The sequence below is a fragment of the Melanerpes formicivorus genome, unplaced genomic scaffold, assembly GCF_026170545.1.
Source record: "Melanerpes formicivorus ecotype bairdi unplaced genomic scaffold, bMelFor1.0.p_v2 SCAF_51, whole genome shotgun sequence".
NCBI lineage: Eukaryota > Metazoa > Chordata > Aves > Piciformes > Picidae > Melanerpes > Melanerpes formicivorus.
The window spans coordinates 3,823,550-3,841,492 of record NW_027142403.1 but is presented as its reverse complement, the minus strand read 5'-3'; the positions used below and the strand labels follow the sequence as shown (position 1 = coordinate 3,841,492).

The window sequence follows — 17,943 nt, the reverse complement described above, 5'->3', positions numbered from 1 at the left end:
TTTCTGTTATCCCCCTCTTGCTGTCCCAAAGAAAGCATTTACTTCTCTCCTGAGAGTGCTAATCCAGTTCTTGCCCTGAAGGGTTCTTGAGAAAGTAGTATAAATTTCAGTAATGTATCAGAAATGCCTTTTGCACCCATCTGTTCCAGACCTGGCCAGATGTGCTTTATTGCTATTACATGATACACTGCCTGTATATTATATCAAGGCTTTATTTTGGTTAAACTGTTAGAGTATACAAAAAGTATTCTCCTGTGTAGCCATTGAAATTAGAAGATGATCTCTCTGTGATTCTTTTCTCACTGTGAATGGGAGGAAATGGATGGATTTTGCTTTTCAGAGGACAAGATGAATTGAGATAAGCAAATCATCAGCATCTTGGAAAGCCACTGATCCAAATCAGATGTTTTGAGAATGAATTGCTCTTTTGTCATAAAGAACATGTAACTTTTTACAACTCTCAACTGCATCTGAATCAGTAGCAGTGTCTGTAGCAGGTTAAAAAGATTGATTTGGTCTTCCAAAAGCTGTGTTTTCCTCACAGTGCTGTCTGAGCACCTGCAGTCCTCAACAGTGGCATCCAGTACCATTGGAGTAAAGCTCCTTTCATTGTCTACCCTACCTATTAGTTTGGCAGCTATGGAAGTGAAGGGAGAAGGAAGAATGCATCTAAGATGACACAGAAATCCAGTATAGCTAGTAGTATTCCTGTAAATGAATAAGGCATAATGAGTCCTAATGAATTGTGGGGCAGAAAGCATATATTTAAGCTTTTCCAGCAGGCATAAACTAGACACCCTGACCAAAGTCCACAATCATTTGATTGGTACAAGAAGATCATGGGGATCCAGGTACTAATGTAGGAACGGAGGAAGAGAGAGATCTAGTTAATCAGTAATTCCTGGCCATAATGCAGGTTTGAACAAACAATGCAGTCTCTCAACAGTAGGGACAGTATCTCAGCTTAAACACTCCTCAGCACAAGTATATTGCTCCTTCATCTTACAAAGAAGAAAATGAAAAGCAAGACAAGTTTTCTTCCACAAGGAGAGGCACGTCCTTCCAGATGTCCAGATAACACTGCATTCAAACAACAAAGACTACCAGCTTGGAAGCCCCGGCTTAACATCGCAACCGTGCTCTCCAGCTTCTTTCTCTCAGGCGCTTTCTGCCTCTCTGTTGGAGTCTGCCTCATACTTTCTGCAAACAGCGTCAGAGAAATCCAGGTTGGTTTGTGAGTGGCGTGGGTGAGGGTGGTGAGGCACTGGAACAGGTTGCCCAGGGAAGTTGTGGATGCCCCCTCCCTGGAAGTGTTCAAGGCTAGGTTGGATAGGACCTTGAGCAGCCTGGTCTAGTGGAAAGTGTCCCTGCCCATGGCAGGGGGGTTGGAACAGAATGATCTTAAAGGTCCTTTCCAACCCAAACCATTCTGTGGTTCTATGCTGTTCTTAGATATTCTATGAAAAAGAAATTGGACTGTGTTTGGAGGGAAAAGGCTTTGTATTTTTACTTCTGGATAAATACGATGTCTTCATGCCTCAGGCATGTATTCAGCAACCAGTATTCCTGTGAAAATCCCCAGAGGTTGGTGGTCACCAATAAAATCTGAGCACTGGGTGGTTAAGTGGATGGGAATATCTGAAATATGGATTGTAATTGCTGCCACTGGCTGGTAATGTCTGAAATGATGTCATTGTTTCCTCTGTAGTGTTTATTTCTTCAACAGTGTTTGGTACTAGAAGAACAAACATGTTTGCTGGGGCAAAACCTTAAAATGCAAGGAGCCCTGATATTTAAATGTCTCCTGGAAGCAAGCTTGATTAGACCTGTGGTGGTGTTAATAGCCTGCTGGTTGGAGCCAGTACTCTGCACTACATCCAGGCTGTTCAAGAAGGGTGGCCCATAGTGCATGTGGGAGTTCATGAAGCATTGCTTGGTAAGCCAGACCAAGCTGCAGAAGTGTTCTTCACTCAGCACTCCTTTACGATGAGCAGATGTGGAGGCTCTGCAGCAGTTATTAAAAGGCTAAACCAGCTTTAAACTAGTGAAAAAAAAGGTGACTGTTCCTTGAGGCCAAGTCCTGATTCTCTAACTGTTAATTTTTTAAATGAATGTTCTTTTTGTTTGTGGGGGTTTTTTTCCCCCAAAAAATACATGCTCTAATAAAAATTACTTGTTAAGAGTCACTTAGAAGATAACTGCTCTGAGAAGTCTTGGGGCTAGAACACAATCCTTTATGTATGTGCATGTCCTTTAATATAGTATCTCTGCTTCTTCACTTTTCTGACAGATTGATTATTCAGATCAATGTTCAGAGTGTTCAAAACTCCGTGAAAATTCCTCTAACTGGAATAAGGAATGCACCTGTTCTGCTAATTTCACTCTAGAGGAGGGTATACGGGTAAGTGGATGCAGGAAACCAATGGAAAATGCTTAGTACTTCATGATCACATATCCCTGGGTGATAAAATACAGCAACTCTGCCATGAAGAGCTCCTGTCTGAATTGTGTTTGTGCTTTTAAAAACCATAAAATACTCAAAAGTTTACACTTCTCACCTTGGCTGGTGATTTTGGTACATGTTTTAGGAGATGATGAAATGGAAAGCAGCCCTGCAGAGAGGGACTTGGGGGGAATGGTGGATGAGAAGCTGGACATGAGCCAGAAATGTGTGGTTGCAGCCCAGACAGCCGATGGCATCCTGGGCTGCGTCGCGAGAAGCGTGGCCGGCAGGTCGATATAGGTGCCTCTGTCACTGTACTCTGGTGAGACCTCACCTGGATACTGTGTCCAGCTATGGGAGCACCAACACAAGAGACTCATGAGGAGGGCCACAAAGATGGTCAGAGGGCTGGAGCACCTCACCCATGAAGACAGGCATAAAGAATTGGGGCTGTTCAGCCTGGAAAAGAGAAGGCTCCCAGGGGACCTTATAGATACAGGGAGGCTGGAGAGGGACTGTTGAGAAGGGCTTGTAGTGATAGGACAAGGGGCAGTGGTTTGAAACAGGAGCAGATGCATTTAGGTTGGACATGAGGAAGTTCTTTACAACTAGTGTGGTGAAATACTGAAAGAGGTTGCCCAAGGATGTGGTTGAGGCCCCATCCCTGGAGACATTCAAGATCAGACTTGCTGTGGTTGTGGGAAGCCTGATTTAGCTTATTGCATGGAGTTTGGACAAGATGACCTTTGAGGATCCCTTCCAACCAGGTGCAATCTGTGAATCTAGATCAGGCTGCCTTTCCTTGGTTGGGAGATGTCAAAGGAGAGGATGAAGATGGAGGAAATTGTATCTGATTAGGGAGGTGACCTCTCTGAGTCATTAGCAAACCGCTGGCCTGTGTTGTTACTGCACTGCTAAGCTCACCAGTCAGAAGGAAATCTGAAACTGACCACCTGTCACAGGCAAACTCCTGTAGTCTTTCAAGAGTCATGCTCTTTGTTGAATTTTAGGAAAAACTGTGGGATATTAGGAAAAATTTCTTCCCAGAAAGGGTTATCAGGCACTGGAACAGGCTGCCTGGGGAGGTGATGAAGTCACCATCCCTGGAGGTATTTAAAAGATGCATGTATGTGCTGCTGAGGGACATGGTTTAGTGGTAGAGGTTTAGCAGTAGTGGTGGGATTGTGAACTCTAGGCAAGCAGTTGAACTTGATCTCAAATGTCTCTTCCTGCCTCAAAAGTTCTATGATTCCATGACAATCCCCAAGGTCCTTGAAATAGTTCAAGTCTAGTAATGTCATTCTGCAGTTTCTTTTGGGAAAACTGTCCTTAATTTCCTGTCCTAAACTACTGGGACAAGTTGCTGAGACTGTTAAAATGCTTTGTGCTCTGCCAAAGAGATCTTAGTACTGCATAAATGATCCCTTAAAATTACAGCTCAGTTGAAATTATAGATTCACTTTGGGGTTCTTCAGTATTGAAGAGGCTGTTAAAATACTCCATAATTCTTCAGATCTGTGGTGGCTTGGCCCTGGCTGGGGGTCAAATGCCCACCAAAGCTGCTCTATCACTGCCCTTCTTAGATGGACAGGGGAGAGGGGAAAATATAACAAAAGCCAGCAATGAGATAGAAGCAATTTAATAATACTGATAAGCAAAAGTAATAGACCATGCAGAAGCAAAAGCACAAAGAGATGTTATTCTCTGCTTCCTATCAGCAGACGGTGGTCAGTCCCAGGAAGCAGGGCTCTAACACACGTAATGGTTCCCCTGGAAGACAAATACCATCGACAAATCTCTCCCCAACTTCATTCTTTCACTTAGTCCTTATATCTGAGCTGACATCATATGGCCTGGATTACCCCTTTGGCCAGTTTGGGTCAGCTGTGTCCCCTTCCAAGATCTTGCCCGCCTCTCAGACTCTGAGAGCAGGGTGGTGTTGGAAAAACACAGCCTGGATACTTGCTTAGCAGTAGCCAGAACACTGGTGTGTTAGCAGCTGCTGCTGCAAAACCCAGCACTAGAAGGATAGAATAAACCAGGTTGGAAGAGACCTTCAAGATCATCGTGTCCAACCCATCAACCAATCCAACCCACCCCAACAGCTAACCCATGGCACCAAGCACCCCATCAAGTCTCCTCCTGAACACCTCCAATGATGGCAACTCCACCACCTCCTTGGGCAGCCCATTCCAATGGGCAATCACTCTCTCTGTATAGAACTTCTTCCTAACATCCAACCTGAACCTCTTCTGGTGCAGCCTGAGACTGTGTCCTCGTGTTCTGGTACTGGCTGCCTGGGAGAAGAGACCAACATCTGCCTGTCTACAGCCTCCCTTCAGGTAGTTGTAGAGAGTGATAAGGTCACCCCTGAGTCTCCTCTTCTCCAGGCTGAGCAACCCCAGCTCCCTCAGTCTTTCCTCATAGGGCTTGTGTTCCAAACCCCTCACCAACTTCATTGCCCTTCTCTGGACTCGTTCCAGCAAGTCAACCTCCTTCCTAAACTGAGGGGCCCAGAACTGGACACAGTACTCGAGGTGTGGCCTAACCAGTGCAGTGTATAGGGGCAGAATGACCTCCCTGCTCCTGCATGTCCCAAAATGCTGTGCCCACATGTTTCTTGAACAGCTGGTTCATGGCCAGCCCATGCTATCTTGAGGAAAATAATCATCAGGCAGTTTTAATTTACTTTTCATTTGGTGGTTTAAAATATGTTTCATTTTGTGCCAAAATGCTAAAACCTTCAGTCAAGGTACAGACTTAGATTCAAGCCAGCATCTGCTGAAGTAATTGCTTAGAGTCTAGTTACTAGCACTTCAATACTGAATATGCTCTCTTCTCCTCTCTTTTTTTAGCAAGTAATAGAATTCCTCTTTGAATTCTAGGGTGATGTGTTTATGTACTATGGCCTGCAGAACTTCTATCAAAACCACCGGCAATTCATGATATCAAGGAGTGACGCACAGCTGCTGGGTCAGAATGCAAATGTAAGCTTTCTTCTTGATGTTATGAGATGGTGACAGTTTCCATCAGGTGCATCTTTGACCATATGGAGAGCTAAGTAGCTGTAACTCTAAGTGTGTTAAGGTGGCTCTGGGGAATAATAAGAAAGTATAGAGATTTTCAGTGTTTGGTTTCTGCTTTTGTGATTATCAGGGCCATTAGGTCTAATATATTAATAAGAGAGAAAGATTGAGAAGACAAGCAACAGATATTAGTCCAGTGCTGCAGTTCTCAAACCTGCACCTTGGAGGGATGCTAGTTAAATATAGATTGTCTTTTTCAAACAAATTTACAGAAAGCTTTTCATTTGAGTGTTTTCTTAGTCTTCTTAGCCAGAAATGGTTTAAGCTGTGCTTTTATGATAGGGTTAGGGAATTAAGTTGTCCTAAGCCTTTCATTTTGCCTTCTGGCTTTGGAAGCAGACGAGGTTTATGGTGAACGAGGTGATCATGTAGCATTCTAAGTATGCCATTTAGAGGACTGAAAAGAGAGGTTAGACAGCATCACCTGCAGCAGACCTGCAGAAGGAAATTGGAAAATGCAGTCATTACATTCAGGTTTATTACTTACCAATCTAAGCCATGTTTTCTTTGGCTTAAAAGTAGCATTTCTTAATATGCACACAGTCCACACGTTGTGTCCTCAGAGCACATCTGATGACTGTGCAGTAATAATCTGTTATTTCTATAAAACGCTTCTTGTAACTCTCAAGACATATCCCACACCCATCCATCCAGTCAGCTTGGTTGTTTGCATCTAGGTGCAACTTGTCTTGGCTCTTCTGCCAATCAGATACACAAGTTACGGAGTTATTTGAAAATGCTTTTGCATTTAGACCTGAGGAGGCATGGCATGTCACAAATTTGGACAGGAGAGATGTGATTTGAGCTAGGCTTTTGTTATTCATGCTGCATCTTCCCACATCAAGACTACTGCTTTTCTGTGTGGGCTAACTGCATCTGCTGTTCTCTACCAGCAAAGCAGCCCAGGTCAGAATTTAACAAGAAGTAAACATAAGCTATTCCAGGGTAAGCCAGGGCCTCACTGGAACATTTTTCACTTGTAGCTGTGTTACAATAGCAGATCTCCAAATGAGTTTTTGTAGTCTGGAGTTTGCAAATCTGCAGCAAAATGTGGTGAAGAATTTTTTGTATTCCTCAACTACAAACCCATTCATTTGGATGTATCTCTAATGTGACCAAAAGGTACTGGAGACTTAATTATTCAGTGACTATTCAGAAGAAAGAATGGGAAGAGAACATTAACACAGCAGCAAACCAAAACAAAAGCCCCAGGTTCTGTGCCTGATTATTCTGTGACCTTGAGTGCAGATTCCAAAGAACTGTGCACCCTTTGCCACCTACCAAAATGGGACACCCATGGCTCCCTGTGGTGCTATTGCCAACAGCATGTTCAATGGTAAGTTGGTACCTTCCACATCTGCCTTTCTAATTTCCACCTGAAACTAGAACACAGGAGGTTTCACCTCAACATGAGGAAAAACTTCTTTACTGTAAGGGTGATGGAGCACTGGAAAAGGCTGCCCAGAGAGATTGTGGAGTCTCCTCTGGATGCATTCCTGTATGACCTGTCATAGGTGATCCTGCTTTGGCAGGGGGCTGGACTCAATCTTTAGAGGTCCCTTTCTACCCATATCATTCTGTGATTACTCCAATCCTCCTGAGTCCTGATAGTCTAAGACTATCTCCCAGAAAAGGTTTGGTTTGGTGATGGTGCTATGGTGAATATGGGGTTCTGCTTCCTACATTTTAGTAACTAGCCCCTCATTTTGAAACTGAGAGATATTTTTCATTTACTGGGACCCTCTTCAGTGTGAATAGACAACAGGAGTGAGGAGTTGAGTCCCTAGGGAAATAAGGAACAATGATACAACAGATTCTGTGTACTTCCTTGCTGTCGCTGTTTAAGGCTTCAAGGCAAAACCTCCTGGGACAGATTTTAGATTACCTCCCTCTTCATCTTCCTCCTCCCCTGTAGGGGAGAAAGAGATAGGGGAAGGAAAAGGGGTAGACAAACAACACATGTGGAGTTGGAAGAGAAAAAGAGACCAAAACCCACCTCTCTCCAACTTTCTTTCAGGGAGCTGTAGAAAATGAGAATGTAGAAAATTAAAATGTGGAAGGTCTTCCCTCAGCCTCCTTTTCCTTGTTGAGGTTGAACTCAATCCCCTCATCCAGATCACTGATAAGGATATTAAAGAGAACTAACCCCAGTACTGAGCACTAGGTAGGTAATACCACTTCTGATCAGTGCAGTGCAAATTATTCCTAGCAGATTTATTCCAGGAACTCTACAAATGGATTCAATAAGATTATTGGTAGGAGTACATTTGTCTTCTAAACTTCAGAAGTTCTAAGGCTCTGGAACCCTAGTTCTTCCTGTGGAGTATACAGTGCTCTGTACACACTCATCATAAGACTCTTCCCAGGATTTGTTTTGGTTTCCATTTGAGCCAGCAGTGTGCCCAGGTGGCCAAGAAGGCCAATGATGGCATCCTGGCCTGTATCAGGAACAGGGTGGCCAGCAGGAGCAGGGAGGTCATTCTGCCCCTGTACTCAGCACTGGTTAGGCCACACCTTGAGTACTGTGTCCAGTTCTGGGCCCCTCAGTTTAGGAAAGATGTTGAGATGCTGGAATGTGTCCAGAGAAGGGCAACAAAGCTGGGGAGGGGTCTGGAGCACAAGCCCTATGAGGAGAGGCTGAGGGAGCTGGGGTTGCTTAGCCTGGAGAAGAGGAGGCTCAGGGGAGACCTTATTGCTCTCTACAACTACCTGAAGGGAGGTTGTAGCCAGGTGGGGGTTGGTCTCTTCTCCCAAGCAACCAGCACCAGAACAAGAGGACACAGTCTCAAGCTGCGCCAGGGGAGGTTTAGGTTGGATGTTAGGAAGAAGTTCTTCATAGAAAGAGTAATTGGCCATTGGAATGTGCTGCCCAGGGAGGTGGTGGAATCACCATCACTGGAGGTGTTTAGGAAGAGACTGGATGGGGTGCTTGGTGCCATGGTTTAGTTGATTAGATAGTGTTGGATGACAGGTTGGTCACAATGATCCCAAAGGTCTCTTCCAACCTGGTTAATTCTATTCTATCCTATTCTATTCTAACTTGAAAGATGCTTCAGTGTTACAGGTTTTGCTAATCATGCTGGCAATTAGAATGACTGTCTTTTACTCATATATTCTGCTTCTTGTATTCTCTGCAGATACTATTGAGCTTTTCTACAATTCTAACTCATCTGCTATTTCAGTTCCACTGCTGAAGACAGGGAACTGTTGGTGGACAGATAAAAACGTGAAATTTCGCAATCCAGAATCATACAATCTCTCGTCTGCTTTTGCAGGTAAGGTTGGTTCCTCACATTTCAATGGCTTCCCTGCCTGCCCTGCCCCCCTGTCCTGTGTGTGGATCTCCCATTCTGAGACTAGTTGCCTTTGAGAGAAACACCTCCCAGAGAAGGCTGGAGAAGCAGCTTTAGTGGGTGACTGAAAGCAGAAGACAGATTTAGATTAAAACGTCACTGTGTCTTTTGAATCACTGACTGAAATAGAGAGAAAGTGGGTTTGGAAGACTGAAATTAGCCCACATCAACACCCTTTTTGTAATGCTTATTAATGTGTCCAGGGAAAGCAAGGCTGATCCTACCTTATTTTTTCCTGTCAAAAACATCTGTGAAGGAGAATTGCATGTCACATCTTTCCTTCTTTATGCCTTTGCAGATGCTTAGGCAGTTGTGAGACAAGTGAGGCTGCCATTGTCACAAGTGCTTTCAAACAGCTGTTTCCTATGGCTGTTTCCTTGTTACAGTGAATTTGTATGAAGGTGGAACTAAAAGCTCCCTGTTCTGGATCAGGGCAGTGGTGTGCTGTATGTAATTTGCATAAGTCAATTGTCTAAGTAGTTTTCCTATGACAGATTCTAAATGTTACAGGCTGTGCCATGAGACTGCAAGAAGGTGCCTGTCTGGTTGTGCAGGAATAAATCAATATCTACAAATAAAGGCAAGCTCCCCATTTGTAAATAGTTCCTTCCCAGCTTTCTTGGGTGGTGAGCTACAAGAATGCTGGGGAGGGACTGTTTACAAGAGCTTGTAGCACTAGGACCAGGAGCAATGGGACAAGGGACAATCTACTGCTAGAAAAGGGTAGATTTAGATTGGACATGAGGAAGAAGTTCTTCACAACAGGGGTGGTAGAACACTAGAACAGGGAGGTGATGGAAGTCCCATCCCTTGTAGAAAAATTCAAGATGAGGCTTGGTGGGGCTCTGATCAACCTGACCTAGTTGGGGATGTCCCTGCTCACTGCATGGGGGGTTGGACTAGGTGATCTCTGAAGGTCCCTTCCACCCCAGTGCATTCCGTGATTCTAGAGCACATGTCATTTGCTGAAGAGGCAAGAATCCAGTATTTTATTTTGTGTAAGTCACTTTGGTTGTGCTGTGCTTAAAGTTTCTCATGTGCAGCAACCTCTGGGTACTGTTAGATTCTGTTCATTCCTGTTTGAGGTGAATGGAAGTGTTTGGGTGAAAAGTGTCACATAGTGTATTTAATTTTCCAGTTACTCTGTTTTTCTTCTCTTTAGTATCTCATTCTGTGTTGGTTGTGAGTAAGCCCAGAATTCAGTCACCACCTGTTTTTACTGACAGTATGTCATTCCTGGTTTCTTTCTTTTTTCACCAGGGACAGCAAGACCTCCTTACTGGCAGAAACCAGTATATGCTTTAGATGAGGAAGATGAGAGGAACAATGGTTATCTAAATGAAGACTTCATTATCTGGATGCGAGTGTCGGCCTTTCCTACGTTCCGCAATCTTTACCGGCGTGTCCTGCGGGTGAGGCAGTTTGCAGATGGCCTTCCTGCTGGGAACTACACTTTTTTTATTTCCTATAGTATCCTTTGTATCATCTAGACCTACCAGATAGTTACAACAGGTTGGAGTGGCTGGAGTTTGGACAGTAAAATGCCAAAGAAACTGAGCAAAACTAAGTCACCGGGAAAAGACCTAGTTTTGAGGGGGATGAGACACTACACGTGGATTCCCTTTAGACCATGCAGAGTTAAGTCATGTCACTCAAATGGTAGCACATGACATTGGATTTGACTTCTGAAGGGGCTGCTTTTGGCTGGAGACAGTACATGGGAGCTTTAACTGAAGAGTGGGAGGCAGAAGCGATGGTGGCTGAAGATGTTGTTTCAGCTGGAATATTTAATAGTGGCCTAATCCGATGTGTAAACACCCTTACTGGGGTGCATGGAAGTGCCAGAGGCATCCCTGACATGGAGAGCTGTGGGGTTTCCTGTGCCAGCAGAGCCCTCTGGTGGGTTTGGGCCACGTACTAACAGGAACTTTTGTGCTGGTGAAAATACACTCTCACTCTGAACAGTGTGAACTGTGCTGACTGAAGAACTTCTTTTGTCAGCAGGAATTATGTCAAGATGACTATAAACTTCTTGTGATTGTAAACAGTGTAGCACAGTTCCATTCTGAAAGCTTCCACATGGAGAGATGAAAGATAAAATCATGTAACAATCTGGGTAGACAGTGTTAGGTATAGGTGAGCACTTGGCCTCAGAATATGTGGAGTATCATCATGGTAGGCTGCTCAAAAGGCTCATTTTCAGCTGAGCCTTCATAGCAAATTAATGCAGCAGCAGTTACATAAATTATAAGCCTGGAATTTATAATGTAAAATCAAAAAGTATTTTCATGCTTACACAGACACTGTATTTAAAATAACTGAATTTCCTACCACCTGCTGCTCCTGGGTTTTTTGAACACAGAGAAGTAGAGACATCAGAGGTCAGTTGAAAGAATTCTTGCAGCAAACACAGTTCTCTAGGCTCTTCATGCCTTGGAAATGTTTTTGAGCATTTATCACTACTTTTTCTCCTCCTGGACATAATGTAAACCTTGTTAGTAGAACCTTAACATGCTTTTATCAGATTTCCCTGTTAGCAAATTCAAGGGGAGGAAGCATGTGATTCTTTCAACCGTGGTATGGAGTGGAGGAAGTAGCCTATTCCTGGGAATTGCCTATGTGGTCACTGGCTCAGCAGCAACCCTGACAGGTTTTGTGATAACTGCCATCCATTTAAAGCTCAGAAAAAAGAAGACATACTTTCAGAAGTAATAAGGTTCCCTGGCTTTCTGGACAAAGGCAAAGGTGTGCAGTGGAAAAGAGCATGCAGCACACACCTGTCATTATTTTCTCTGAGCTCTGAATCTGCTTCAGTAACAGGTTTGGTGATCGTAAGCAAATTGAGGGGCATCAATTCGTCATCCAAACTCAAACTTTCCCTAGGCTGCATTCTTATGTATGTGTGCTCCTAAAGTTGTTTCCTAGGAAACTTGTGGTGTGAGCAACATCAAACAACAGATAGCATAGTGGGTTGGAATTGCAGTGGCAAAGAAATTATATGGCTGGCCAGAAGTAAGGATCTGTCTTAATTTCATACTTAGCCCTTAATACAGACAATATTTCTCTGGAGCTTTGGATGGGTAAACAGTGAGTTCTTGATCCAACAAAAAGCTTCACCAGGTGGAAAAATCTAGTTGTGAGCCAACCATGCATGGGTTAAATGGCTTTATGTACTTTTTTAAAGCTATCCTGAAAAGCTACCCAGGTTAGCGCAGCCTCTTCATCGCAGTTTGACACTCAGTTTGGGATTGAACACAGGGCACTTGTTAGGAGCTTGGAGTTTGGTTAAGCACAATTTGTCAAAATACTGATACACCTTTTTAACATTATTATTGAATAAAAAGCTTAAATTAAAAACTCCTTCAATGTTAGCAGAAAAGTCTACCTGATATAACTGCCAGGCCACAACTGCACTCCTGCAATGGGGAGCAGCCAGGTTAAGTAAAAATTTTCTGGTTTCAACATAAAGTCCAGACTCCGAACTGTGGTACCTAGTTTTTGAGCTAAGGTATTTTGACTCAGTTTTCTCTAATGCATTGTTCCCTGCAATTCCAAGAACAGTTCTGTTATGAACTGGGAGTGCCTTGTGCAGCTGCCTTTGCTTTGGTGTCCTTTTGTTTGCAACAGAGTCTGTTGAGCAGTTTTTGTTTGTTGTGTGTCCTTTCTCCTCAGGCTATGGGAAGGGAAGCAGAGGAAGAATGGGGCTTGTTTGGCCTTTGCTTAATTACATGAGTGCATGAAAAAAGCTTTCTCCCTTTCCTCATATAGCCAACTAGGAGAGGAAAAGGGCCATAGGGCTGATTCTGGTCCAGTGCAAGCAGAGGCAATATTTAAATGATGTCATATGGCAATTGCCATAGGTAGGGAAATCAAAATAGCTCATACTGTAGAAAGCTCATGTTTCAGACAGCTCTGATCAAAGTATCTGTGTATCTGTGGAGTATGTACTATGTACTCTCCTGACAAACATACAGCATGAAACCTTAAAAGGCCATTTAGCTATACTCCCGTTTGTTGCATCTATTGTCTCTCTGCATTGAAGTGCCTAAAACAATCCCTTGCAAACTGAAACAATTAACACAATTTGTGGAAAAAATTAGGTTTTCTACTCTGTGAGACCCAGCTACCCAAAGTTATTTGCCTTTTTCCCCTATGATGACTCCTGTGTGTATTGAGAAATTGATCCATTAACAGCTCTGTTAACCCAGTTGTAATACTGGGGGATTCAGGATTTAAAATTTGGTTAAGTGTTCTTGAGGCTTCTCAGACAACTTGGATGAATCACTGGGCTTTCTATATTATTAGTGACAGTGAACCTGAAGACACTGGGAAATAAGTCAAAATAACCAGAATGGTTAAAAGAAACCAGGGAAAAGATAGTATGTACCCATAGCCCCAGCTGTCGTAACGAGAAGATTTGGGGGACGTGCACTGAGCAACTGTCACTGCCTCTGAGGTAAAACATTGCAGCTATTCGACAGTGCAGAGAGGTTTCACAACAGCTCAGGACAATAATAACATCTGCAGCTAATAACACTCCTCCCCATACTGGGTATGCTGAGAAATATGTCAACAGTGGCAGAGGACACCATGCCTGCCCACACTGGGTGGAAGCACACATTTAACACTGGACACCAAGGAAAAGAGCCCGTGGTGCTTTGTCCTTGTGGGTAGCAGGGTATGGTTCCAAGTTGTGTAATTAGGTTATAGTCCCTGCATGAGCTGGCTTTTGCTGGTCTGCATTGTGCCATCCAAATGTGGGACATCCAGAAGGACTTTGAGACCCCTCCCAGGTGTGTGCTGAAAGCAGTTTGTGCTGCCAGGATGCCTCTACACTATGCTTCTGACAAATGGCTTAAAGGGATAGACAAACATTGGTGTTCACATGTCACTTTGGTGTCAGCCATTGCTGACTGAGTGTAACAGTGCACAAGTGTCTATTTGCTAAGTTCAGCAAAGAGAAATCCAGCACCTCCAGTCAAATCTCCATGTTTTAGGCATGCTGTTGCTGGGTCTCATGTGAGATTCATCAGTGATCACAGGAAGTCTTTGGACAAGCTGGCTTGGTGCACTGTCAGTTGTGCATTGCAGGCTCGTGTCTTTTTCTGAGGGCTGCTCTCAACCTCATGCTGCCCCAGCCCGTAGCGGTATCCAGCACTGCCCCGAGCCAGATGCGGGCCCCGGCTCTTGGCCCTGCAGGACCTCCTGAGGCTCACCTGAGCCAATCGGTGTGCGGCGGCGGGAGGCGCGGCGCGCGCTGCAGGAAGAGTCGCGAGCAGCGGCGGCTGGGTGGCCCCTTCAGCTCGCGCTCCCCGCGCGGGTGCTAACGGCCAGCTCGAGGCATTCCCTGCGCTCCGTTCCCGCTCCCCGGCCGAGCCTGAGGCGAGAGGACATCGCCGCCGACCCGCGGGCACCGGCAGCAGGTATGGGCTGGTCGGGGCCGGTCAGGGTTGGTCAGGGCTGTGGGTGCAGCAGGGTGCTTGCAGCTGCTTGGACAGAGGCGCTTCGCATGCTCCCTGCGGGCTTTCTGGGAGATGTGCAGTGTGAAAGCGCTGCCTCCTCGCGCTGCCTCCAGAAGCGCTCTCGGAAGCTGCTGCTTTCACCATGGGACCTTTGAGAGCAGGCCTGCCAGCTCTGAGCCGGGCTCCGGCATCCGCTAGCAGTGCAGTGCTCCTTATGTGCCAAACACTTTGCACCTGCGAGGCGGGGCCCACAAGCCTCCCACACAGCACTCTGTGGTAGTCCCAGCCGTAAAAGAGAGCACAGTGTTGGATCGAGCCTGCTGCAGCACTCTGTGTGAACAGCCCAGGTTGGTTTGCTTTGCTTTCCTTCTGCGTTGATTTGCATGGTCAGGCAACAGCACTTTTAGACCTTCTGTGTGTGAACAGCCCAGAGACTCACAAACCACACCTCTGAGCAAAATCAGTGGATGAACAACCTTGACTTCATCCATCTAGCATAGCACCATCCCCTAAGGCCAGCCATGAGCTAGGAACAATGACAAACAAGGCAGGTACAAGATGATGTGACAACTGCATTGCAACCAATGCACCATGGCTAACCTTCTATCTTCTAGCCTAACCAACATGTCTACAGCCATTCCTGCTCTTCCAGATGCCTTTATGTGAAAGAGGCACATTTGGAAGTCTGCTCTTCAATAGTGGCTAATGACAGATTCTTAGTGTTTGGATCACTGCAATAATTTTGTGTCTCTAGTAACTTAAGATTGTGAGATCCATCCAGTGTGATGGAACACTGCATATTGCAAGTATGTGGTGCATGCTGATTTGTGTGGTGTGTGCTGTGCCAGATGCAGCTGTGCTACATAATGCAGCTGTGCTACATAATGCTGATTACCTCTTTGAGGACAGTAACAGGAGGTCTTTTTGCCCACATCTGAAGGAAGATGACTTTCCAGGGTTAGACCTAAAATGTGCTTAGGTGGGCTGCGAGCTACAGAGCCCTGTTCTGGCTTTCTTTATGTGTGAAACTGTGGCTGGGAAATACCTTGAAGTTATGAAACATTTATTTGAGTTTTACTGGAAAATGCAAGTTTTTGTTCCAAACGAATCCATTTTCTTGGGCCAAAATGGCACTGGAGTAAGTTACCTTTTAATATGGATGGTTTAGCAACTTCCTTTGGTATTTAATTCTTTTCTCCCTCCATGTTGTTGTTACAGAATTGCCATTGTAAGAACAGAGGAAACAAGGAGATGTTTGTATGCAGTATTTCGTCTTGGGGTCTGGAGAATACTCTGATTTTTCTTCTGCAAATGCAATCCTAAATGATTCCTGAATATATTCCATCACAGCTGGTTTGCATATGCAGATGGATTTACATTTTCATGTGGTTTTTTACAGTGCTGTTACTTCTGATGTACAGGATGACTTTGCGTCCACAGCAGGAGCCAAAGGCAGATCTTGAATCTCAGAGACATTCCTGCGAATCATGAATTTTCACTACTGTGTCACAAGATTGAACAATACCTCAAATACCAGAACAAGTCAGGCACTGTTTTCATGTCTGTATTAACTCCTTCTCTCTGCTAGCCTGCAGTGCATGCAAATTATACATTCCTCTTCCAGTTTGCATGCCAATTATGTAGCTTTCTTACGGGATCTGCCATGGAGTTGAGCTTTGAGATTGATTTCCCTGGACCTCTGCTTACAGTGAGCTCCCTAAAGAACAGAAAGGCTTTTCAAATTTCAAAAAACCAGAGCAATTAAATAAATGAGAGAAAGTTAAGGCAAAACAAATACAGATATCCCTTCCATCCAAAACCATTCTATGATCATAAATTCAGTGTGCTCCTGTGGTGTAGGTGTCAGCTGTCACCATGGTTCAATGGTTTCATTGCTGGTTAGGTTTCACACTCTGGGTTTCTGGTCAGGCATTGGAGTAGGTTTCCCAGGGAGGTGGTGGAGTCACCATCCCTCAAGGTGTTCAGGAAGCATGTGGATATGGCACTTTGGGAGATGGTTTAATGGCCATGGTGGTCTTAGGTTGAAAGTTGGACTCGACGACCTTAAAGTTCTTTTCTGCCTGAAACAATTGTGTGATTCTAGCCTGTAGGATGTGGCTCTCTGTCACTCATGTGCTGTGGTGGTACCTGTCTGCTCCTCCTCACAGAGTCTCTCATTTTTAAAACACCCTTTCTTAGCTTGAATGATAGACTTAGAAGTGTAGGTAATCATAGATAATTGTAAAAGACTTTTGTGCTTACTTTCCTGGTCATTTCTTTAATAATGTGTTTTGCATGACAGTCCACGCTGGGTTTAAAGTCTTTTACTTGTACTGAAGAGTTTTCCAGTGTTTTGTCCAATTCCTATCTTTTCATTAAACTGGGTTAACTGTGGTAGGGCAGAGATGACTGTGAAAAGCAATGCTGTTTTCTTTCCTTTTGAAGTGTCATGGGTTGAGTGGGACCTGCTGCTGTTATTTCATACCATGCTGCAGTCGTGCCAGCTTCAAACATGGGAGTGCTAACTGGAGTTAAGTATTACTGGGCTTGAAGTTCAGATTGCAGCATAGGAGGCTTCTTGTTCTGGTTGCTGCTTCTGGGTTCCAGCTTCTTGTGTTGGCTCCTTTCTGCAGGCATGGCAGCAGAAAGAGTGGGCATCTAGTAGCTGCTGGTTTTGGCTGTTTTATGCTGGGGTTTTCCCTGTAATTCACTGTGCTGCTTCTGCAAGTAGGCTAGCTAAGGTAATAATGCATTGTATTATTAGATTAACTTACTTATTAACTGATTAACATGATTATTATTAAACTCTTCTCTATCTCAGCCCTGGGTTGTGTTACTCTTCCCCTCACTTATATTGGGGGACCAGGCAGGTTAGCCCCTGTGCTAAACCATTACAAGGACTATAAAGCATCACTAGCCTTTTCAGTGTATTTCCATCAGGCTCTTAATTACTGCATTTTCTGCTTCTTAGAGGTGTGTTTGAACCTGCTCTGCCTTTTCATCTGAAACTACAAAAGAATACTATGTTAAGGATGCTCACCACTTAAAGTTCCCTCTGCTGTTTTTTAATGTAGCCATTCCTGAGTTGTTCCTAACAATTGTTACAAACCCTCTTGTCTCTTTGGATCATTAAGTCCGAACAGATGACTTTGGCCACTAGGGAGTGTCACTTAACTGCTGAAATAAGGGTTATCTTTTTAAACTATTCCATTTAAGTTGATACTACAAACCTGCACTGAAAACAGGATTACAAATTGACAGGTCAGGGAGCTAGACCAGCTTTTGGGGGCTATTAATATAGACACGTGGTGACAATTGTCCTACTGCAGATTTTAGCGCTCTCTGCCTCTACCTGCTTTCCTTTCCTGAGCAGATTTGTAAGGAGCCCTAACAGAGGCTGCACTTCTATGCTTTGTTTGCACTGATGGAAATTCTTGACTATTTTTTATTACCATTTTTTTCAGGAATTTGTGGGTTTCTGTGTTGTCTATCTGCTGTGTCCTCTCCTTTGCCACAAGCTATGGGCTCATTTCATCCAAACTTCAAACAGCAGGGTCTTCAGGCTCTTTGGCAGTTTTACAGTACAAAGAGAGTAGCCT

The 17,943-nt window shown here is 44.3% G+C and overlaps 1 protein-coding gene across 5 annotated transcripts; it reads left to right on the top strand.

The window, feature by feature from the left end:
• The first annotated feature begins 921 nt into the window (after positions 1–921).
• LOC137452324 (cell cycle control protein 50C-like) lies at positions 922–14,038 on the top strand. Of its 5 annotated transcripts, none has more exons than XM_068160674.1 (8): positions 1,170–1,226; positions 1,727–1,936; positions 2,291–2,401; positions 5,329–5,430; positions 6,778–6,865; positions 8,667–8,804; positions 10,143–10,352; positions 11,407–14,037. In XM_068160674.1, exons 2-8 carry the CDS (start codon positions 1,910–1,912, stop codon positions 11,592–11,594), a joined length of 864 nt encoding a protein of 287 aa, XP_068016775.1. In that variant the 5' UTR covers positions 1,170–1,226; positions 1,727–1,909; the 3' UTR covers positions 11,595–14,037. The 5 variants fall into 5 exon arrangements, with proteins under 5 accessions (XP_068016773.1, XP_068016772.1, XP_068016775.1 ...); XM_068160673.1 differs by having other exon boundaries at positions 1,191–1,226; positions 1,709–1,936; XM_068160672.1 differs by lacking the exon at positions 1,727–1,936 and having other exon boundaries at positions 922–1,226; positions 8,712–8,804; positions 11,407–14,038.
• Positions 14,039–17,943: the final 3,905 nt, after the last annotated feature.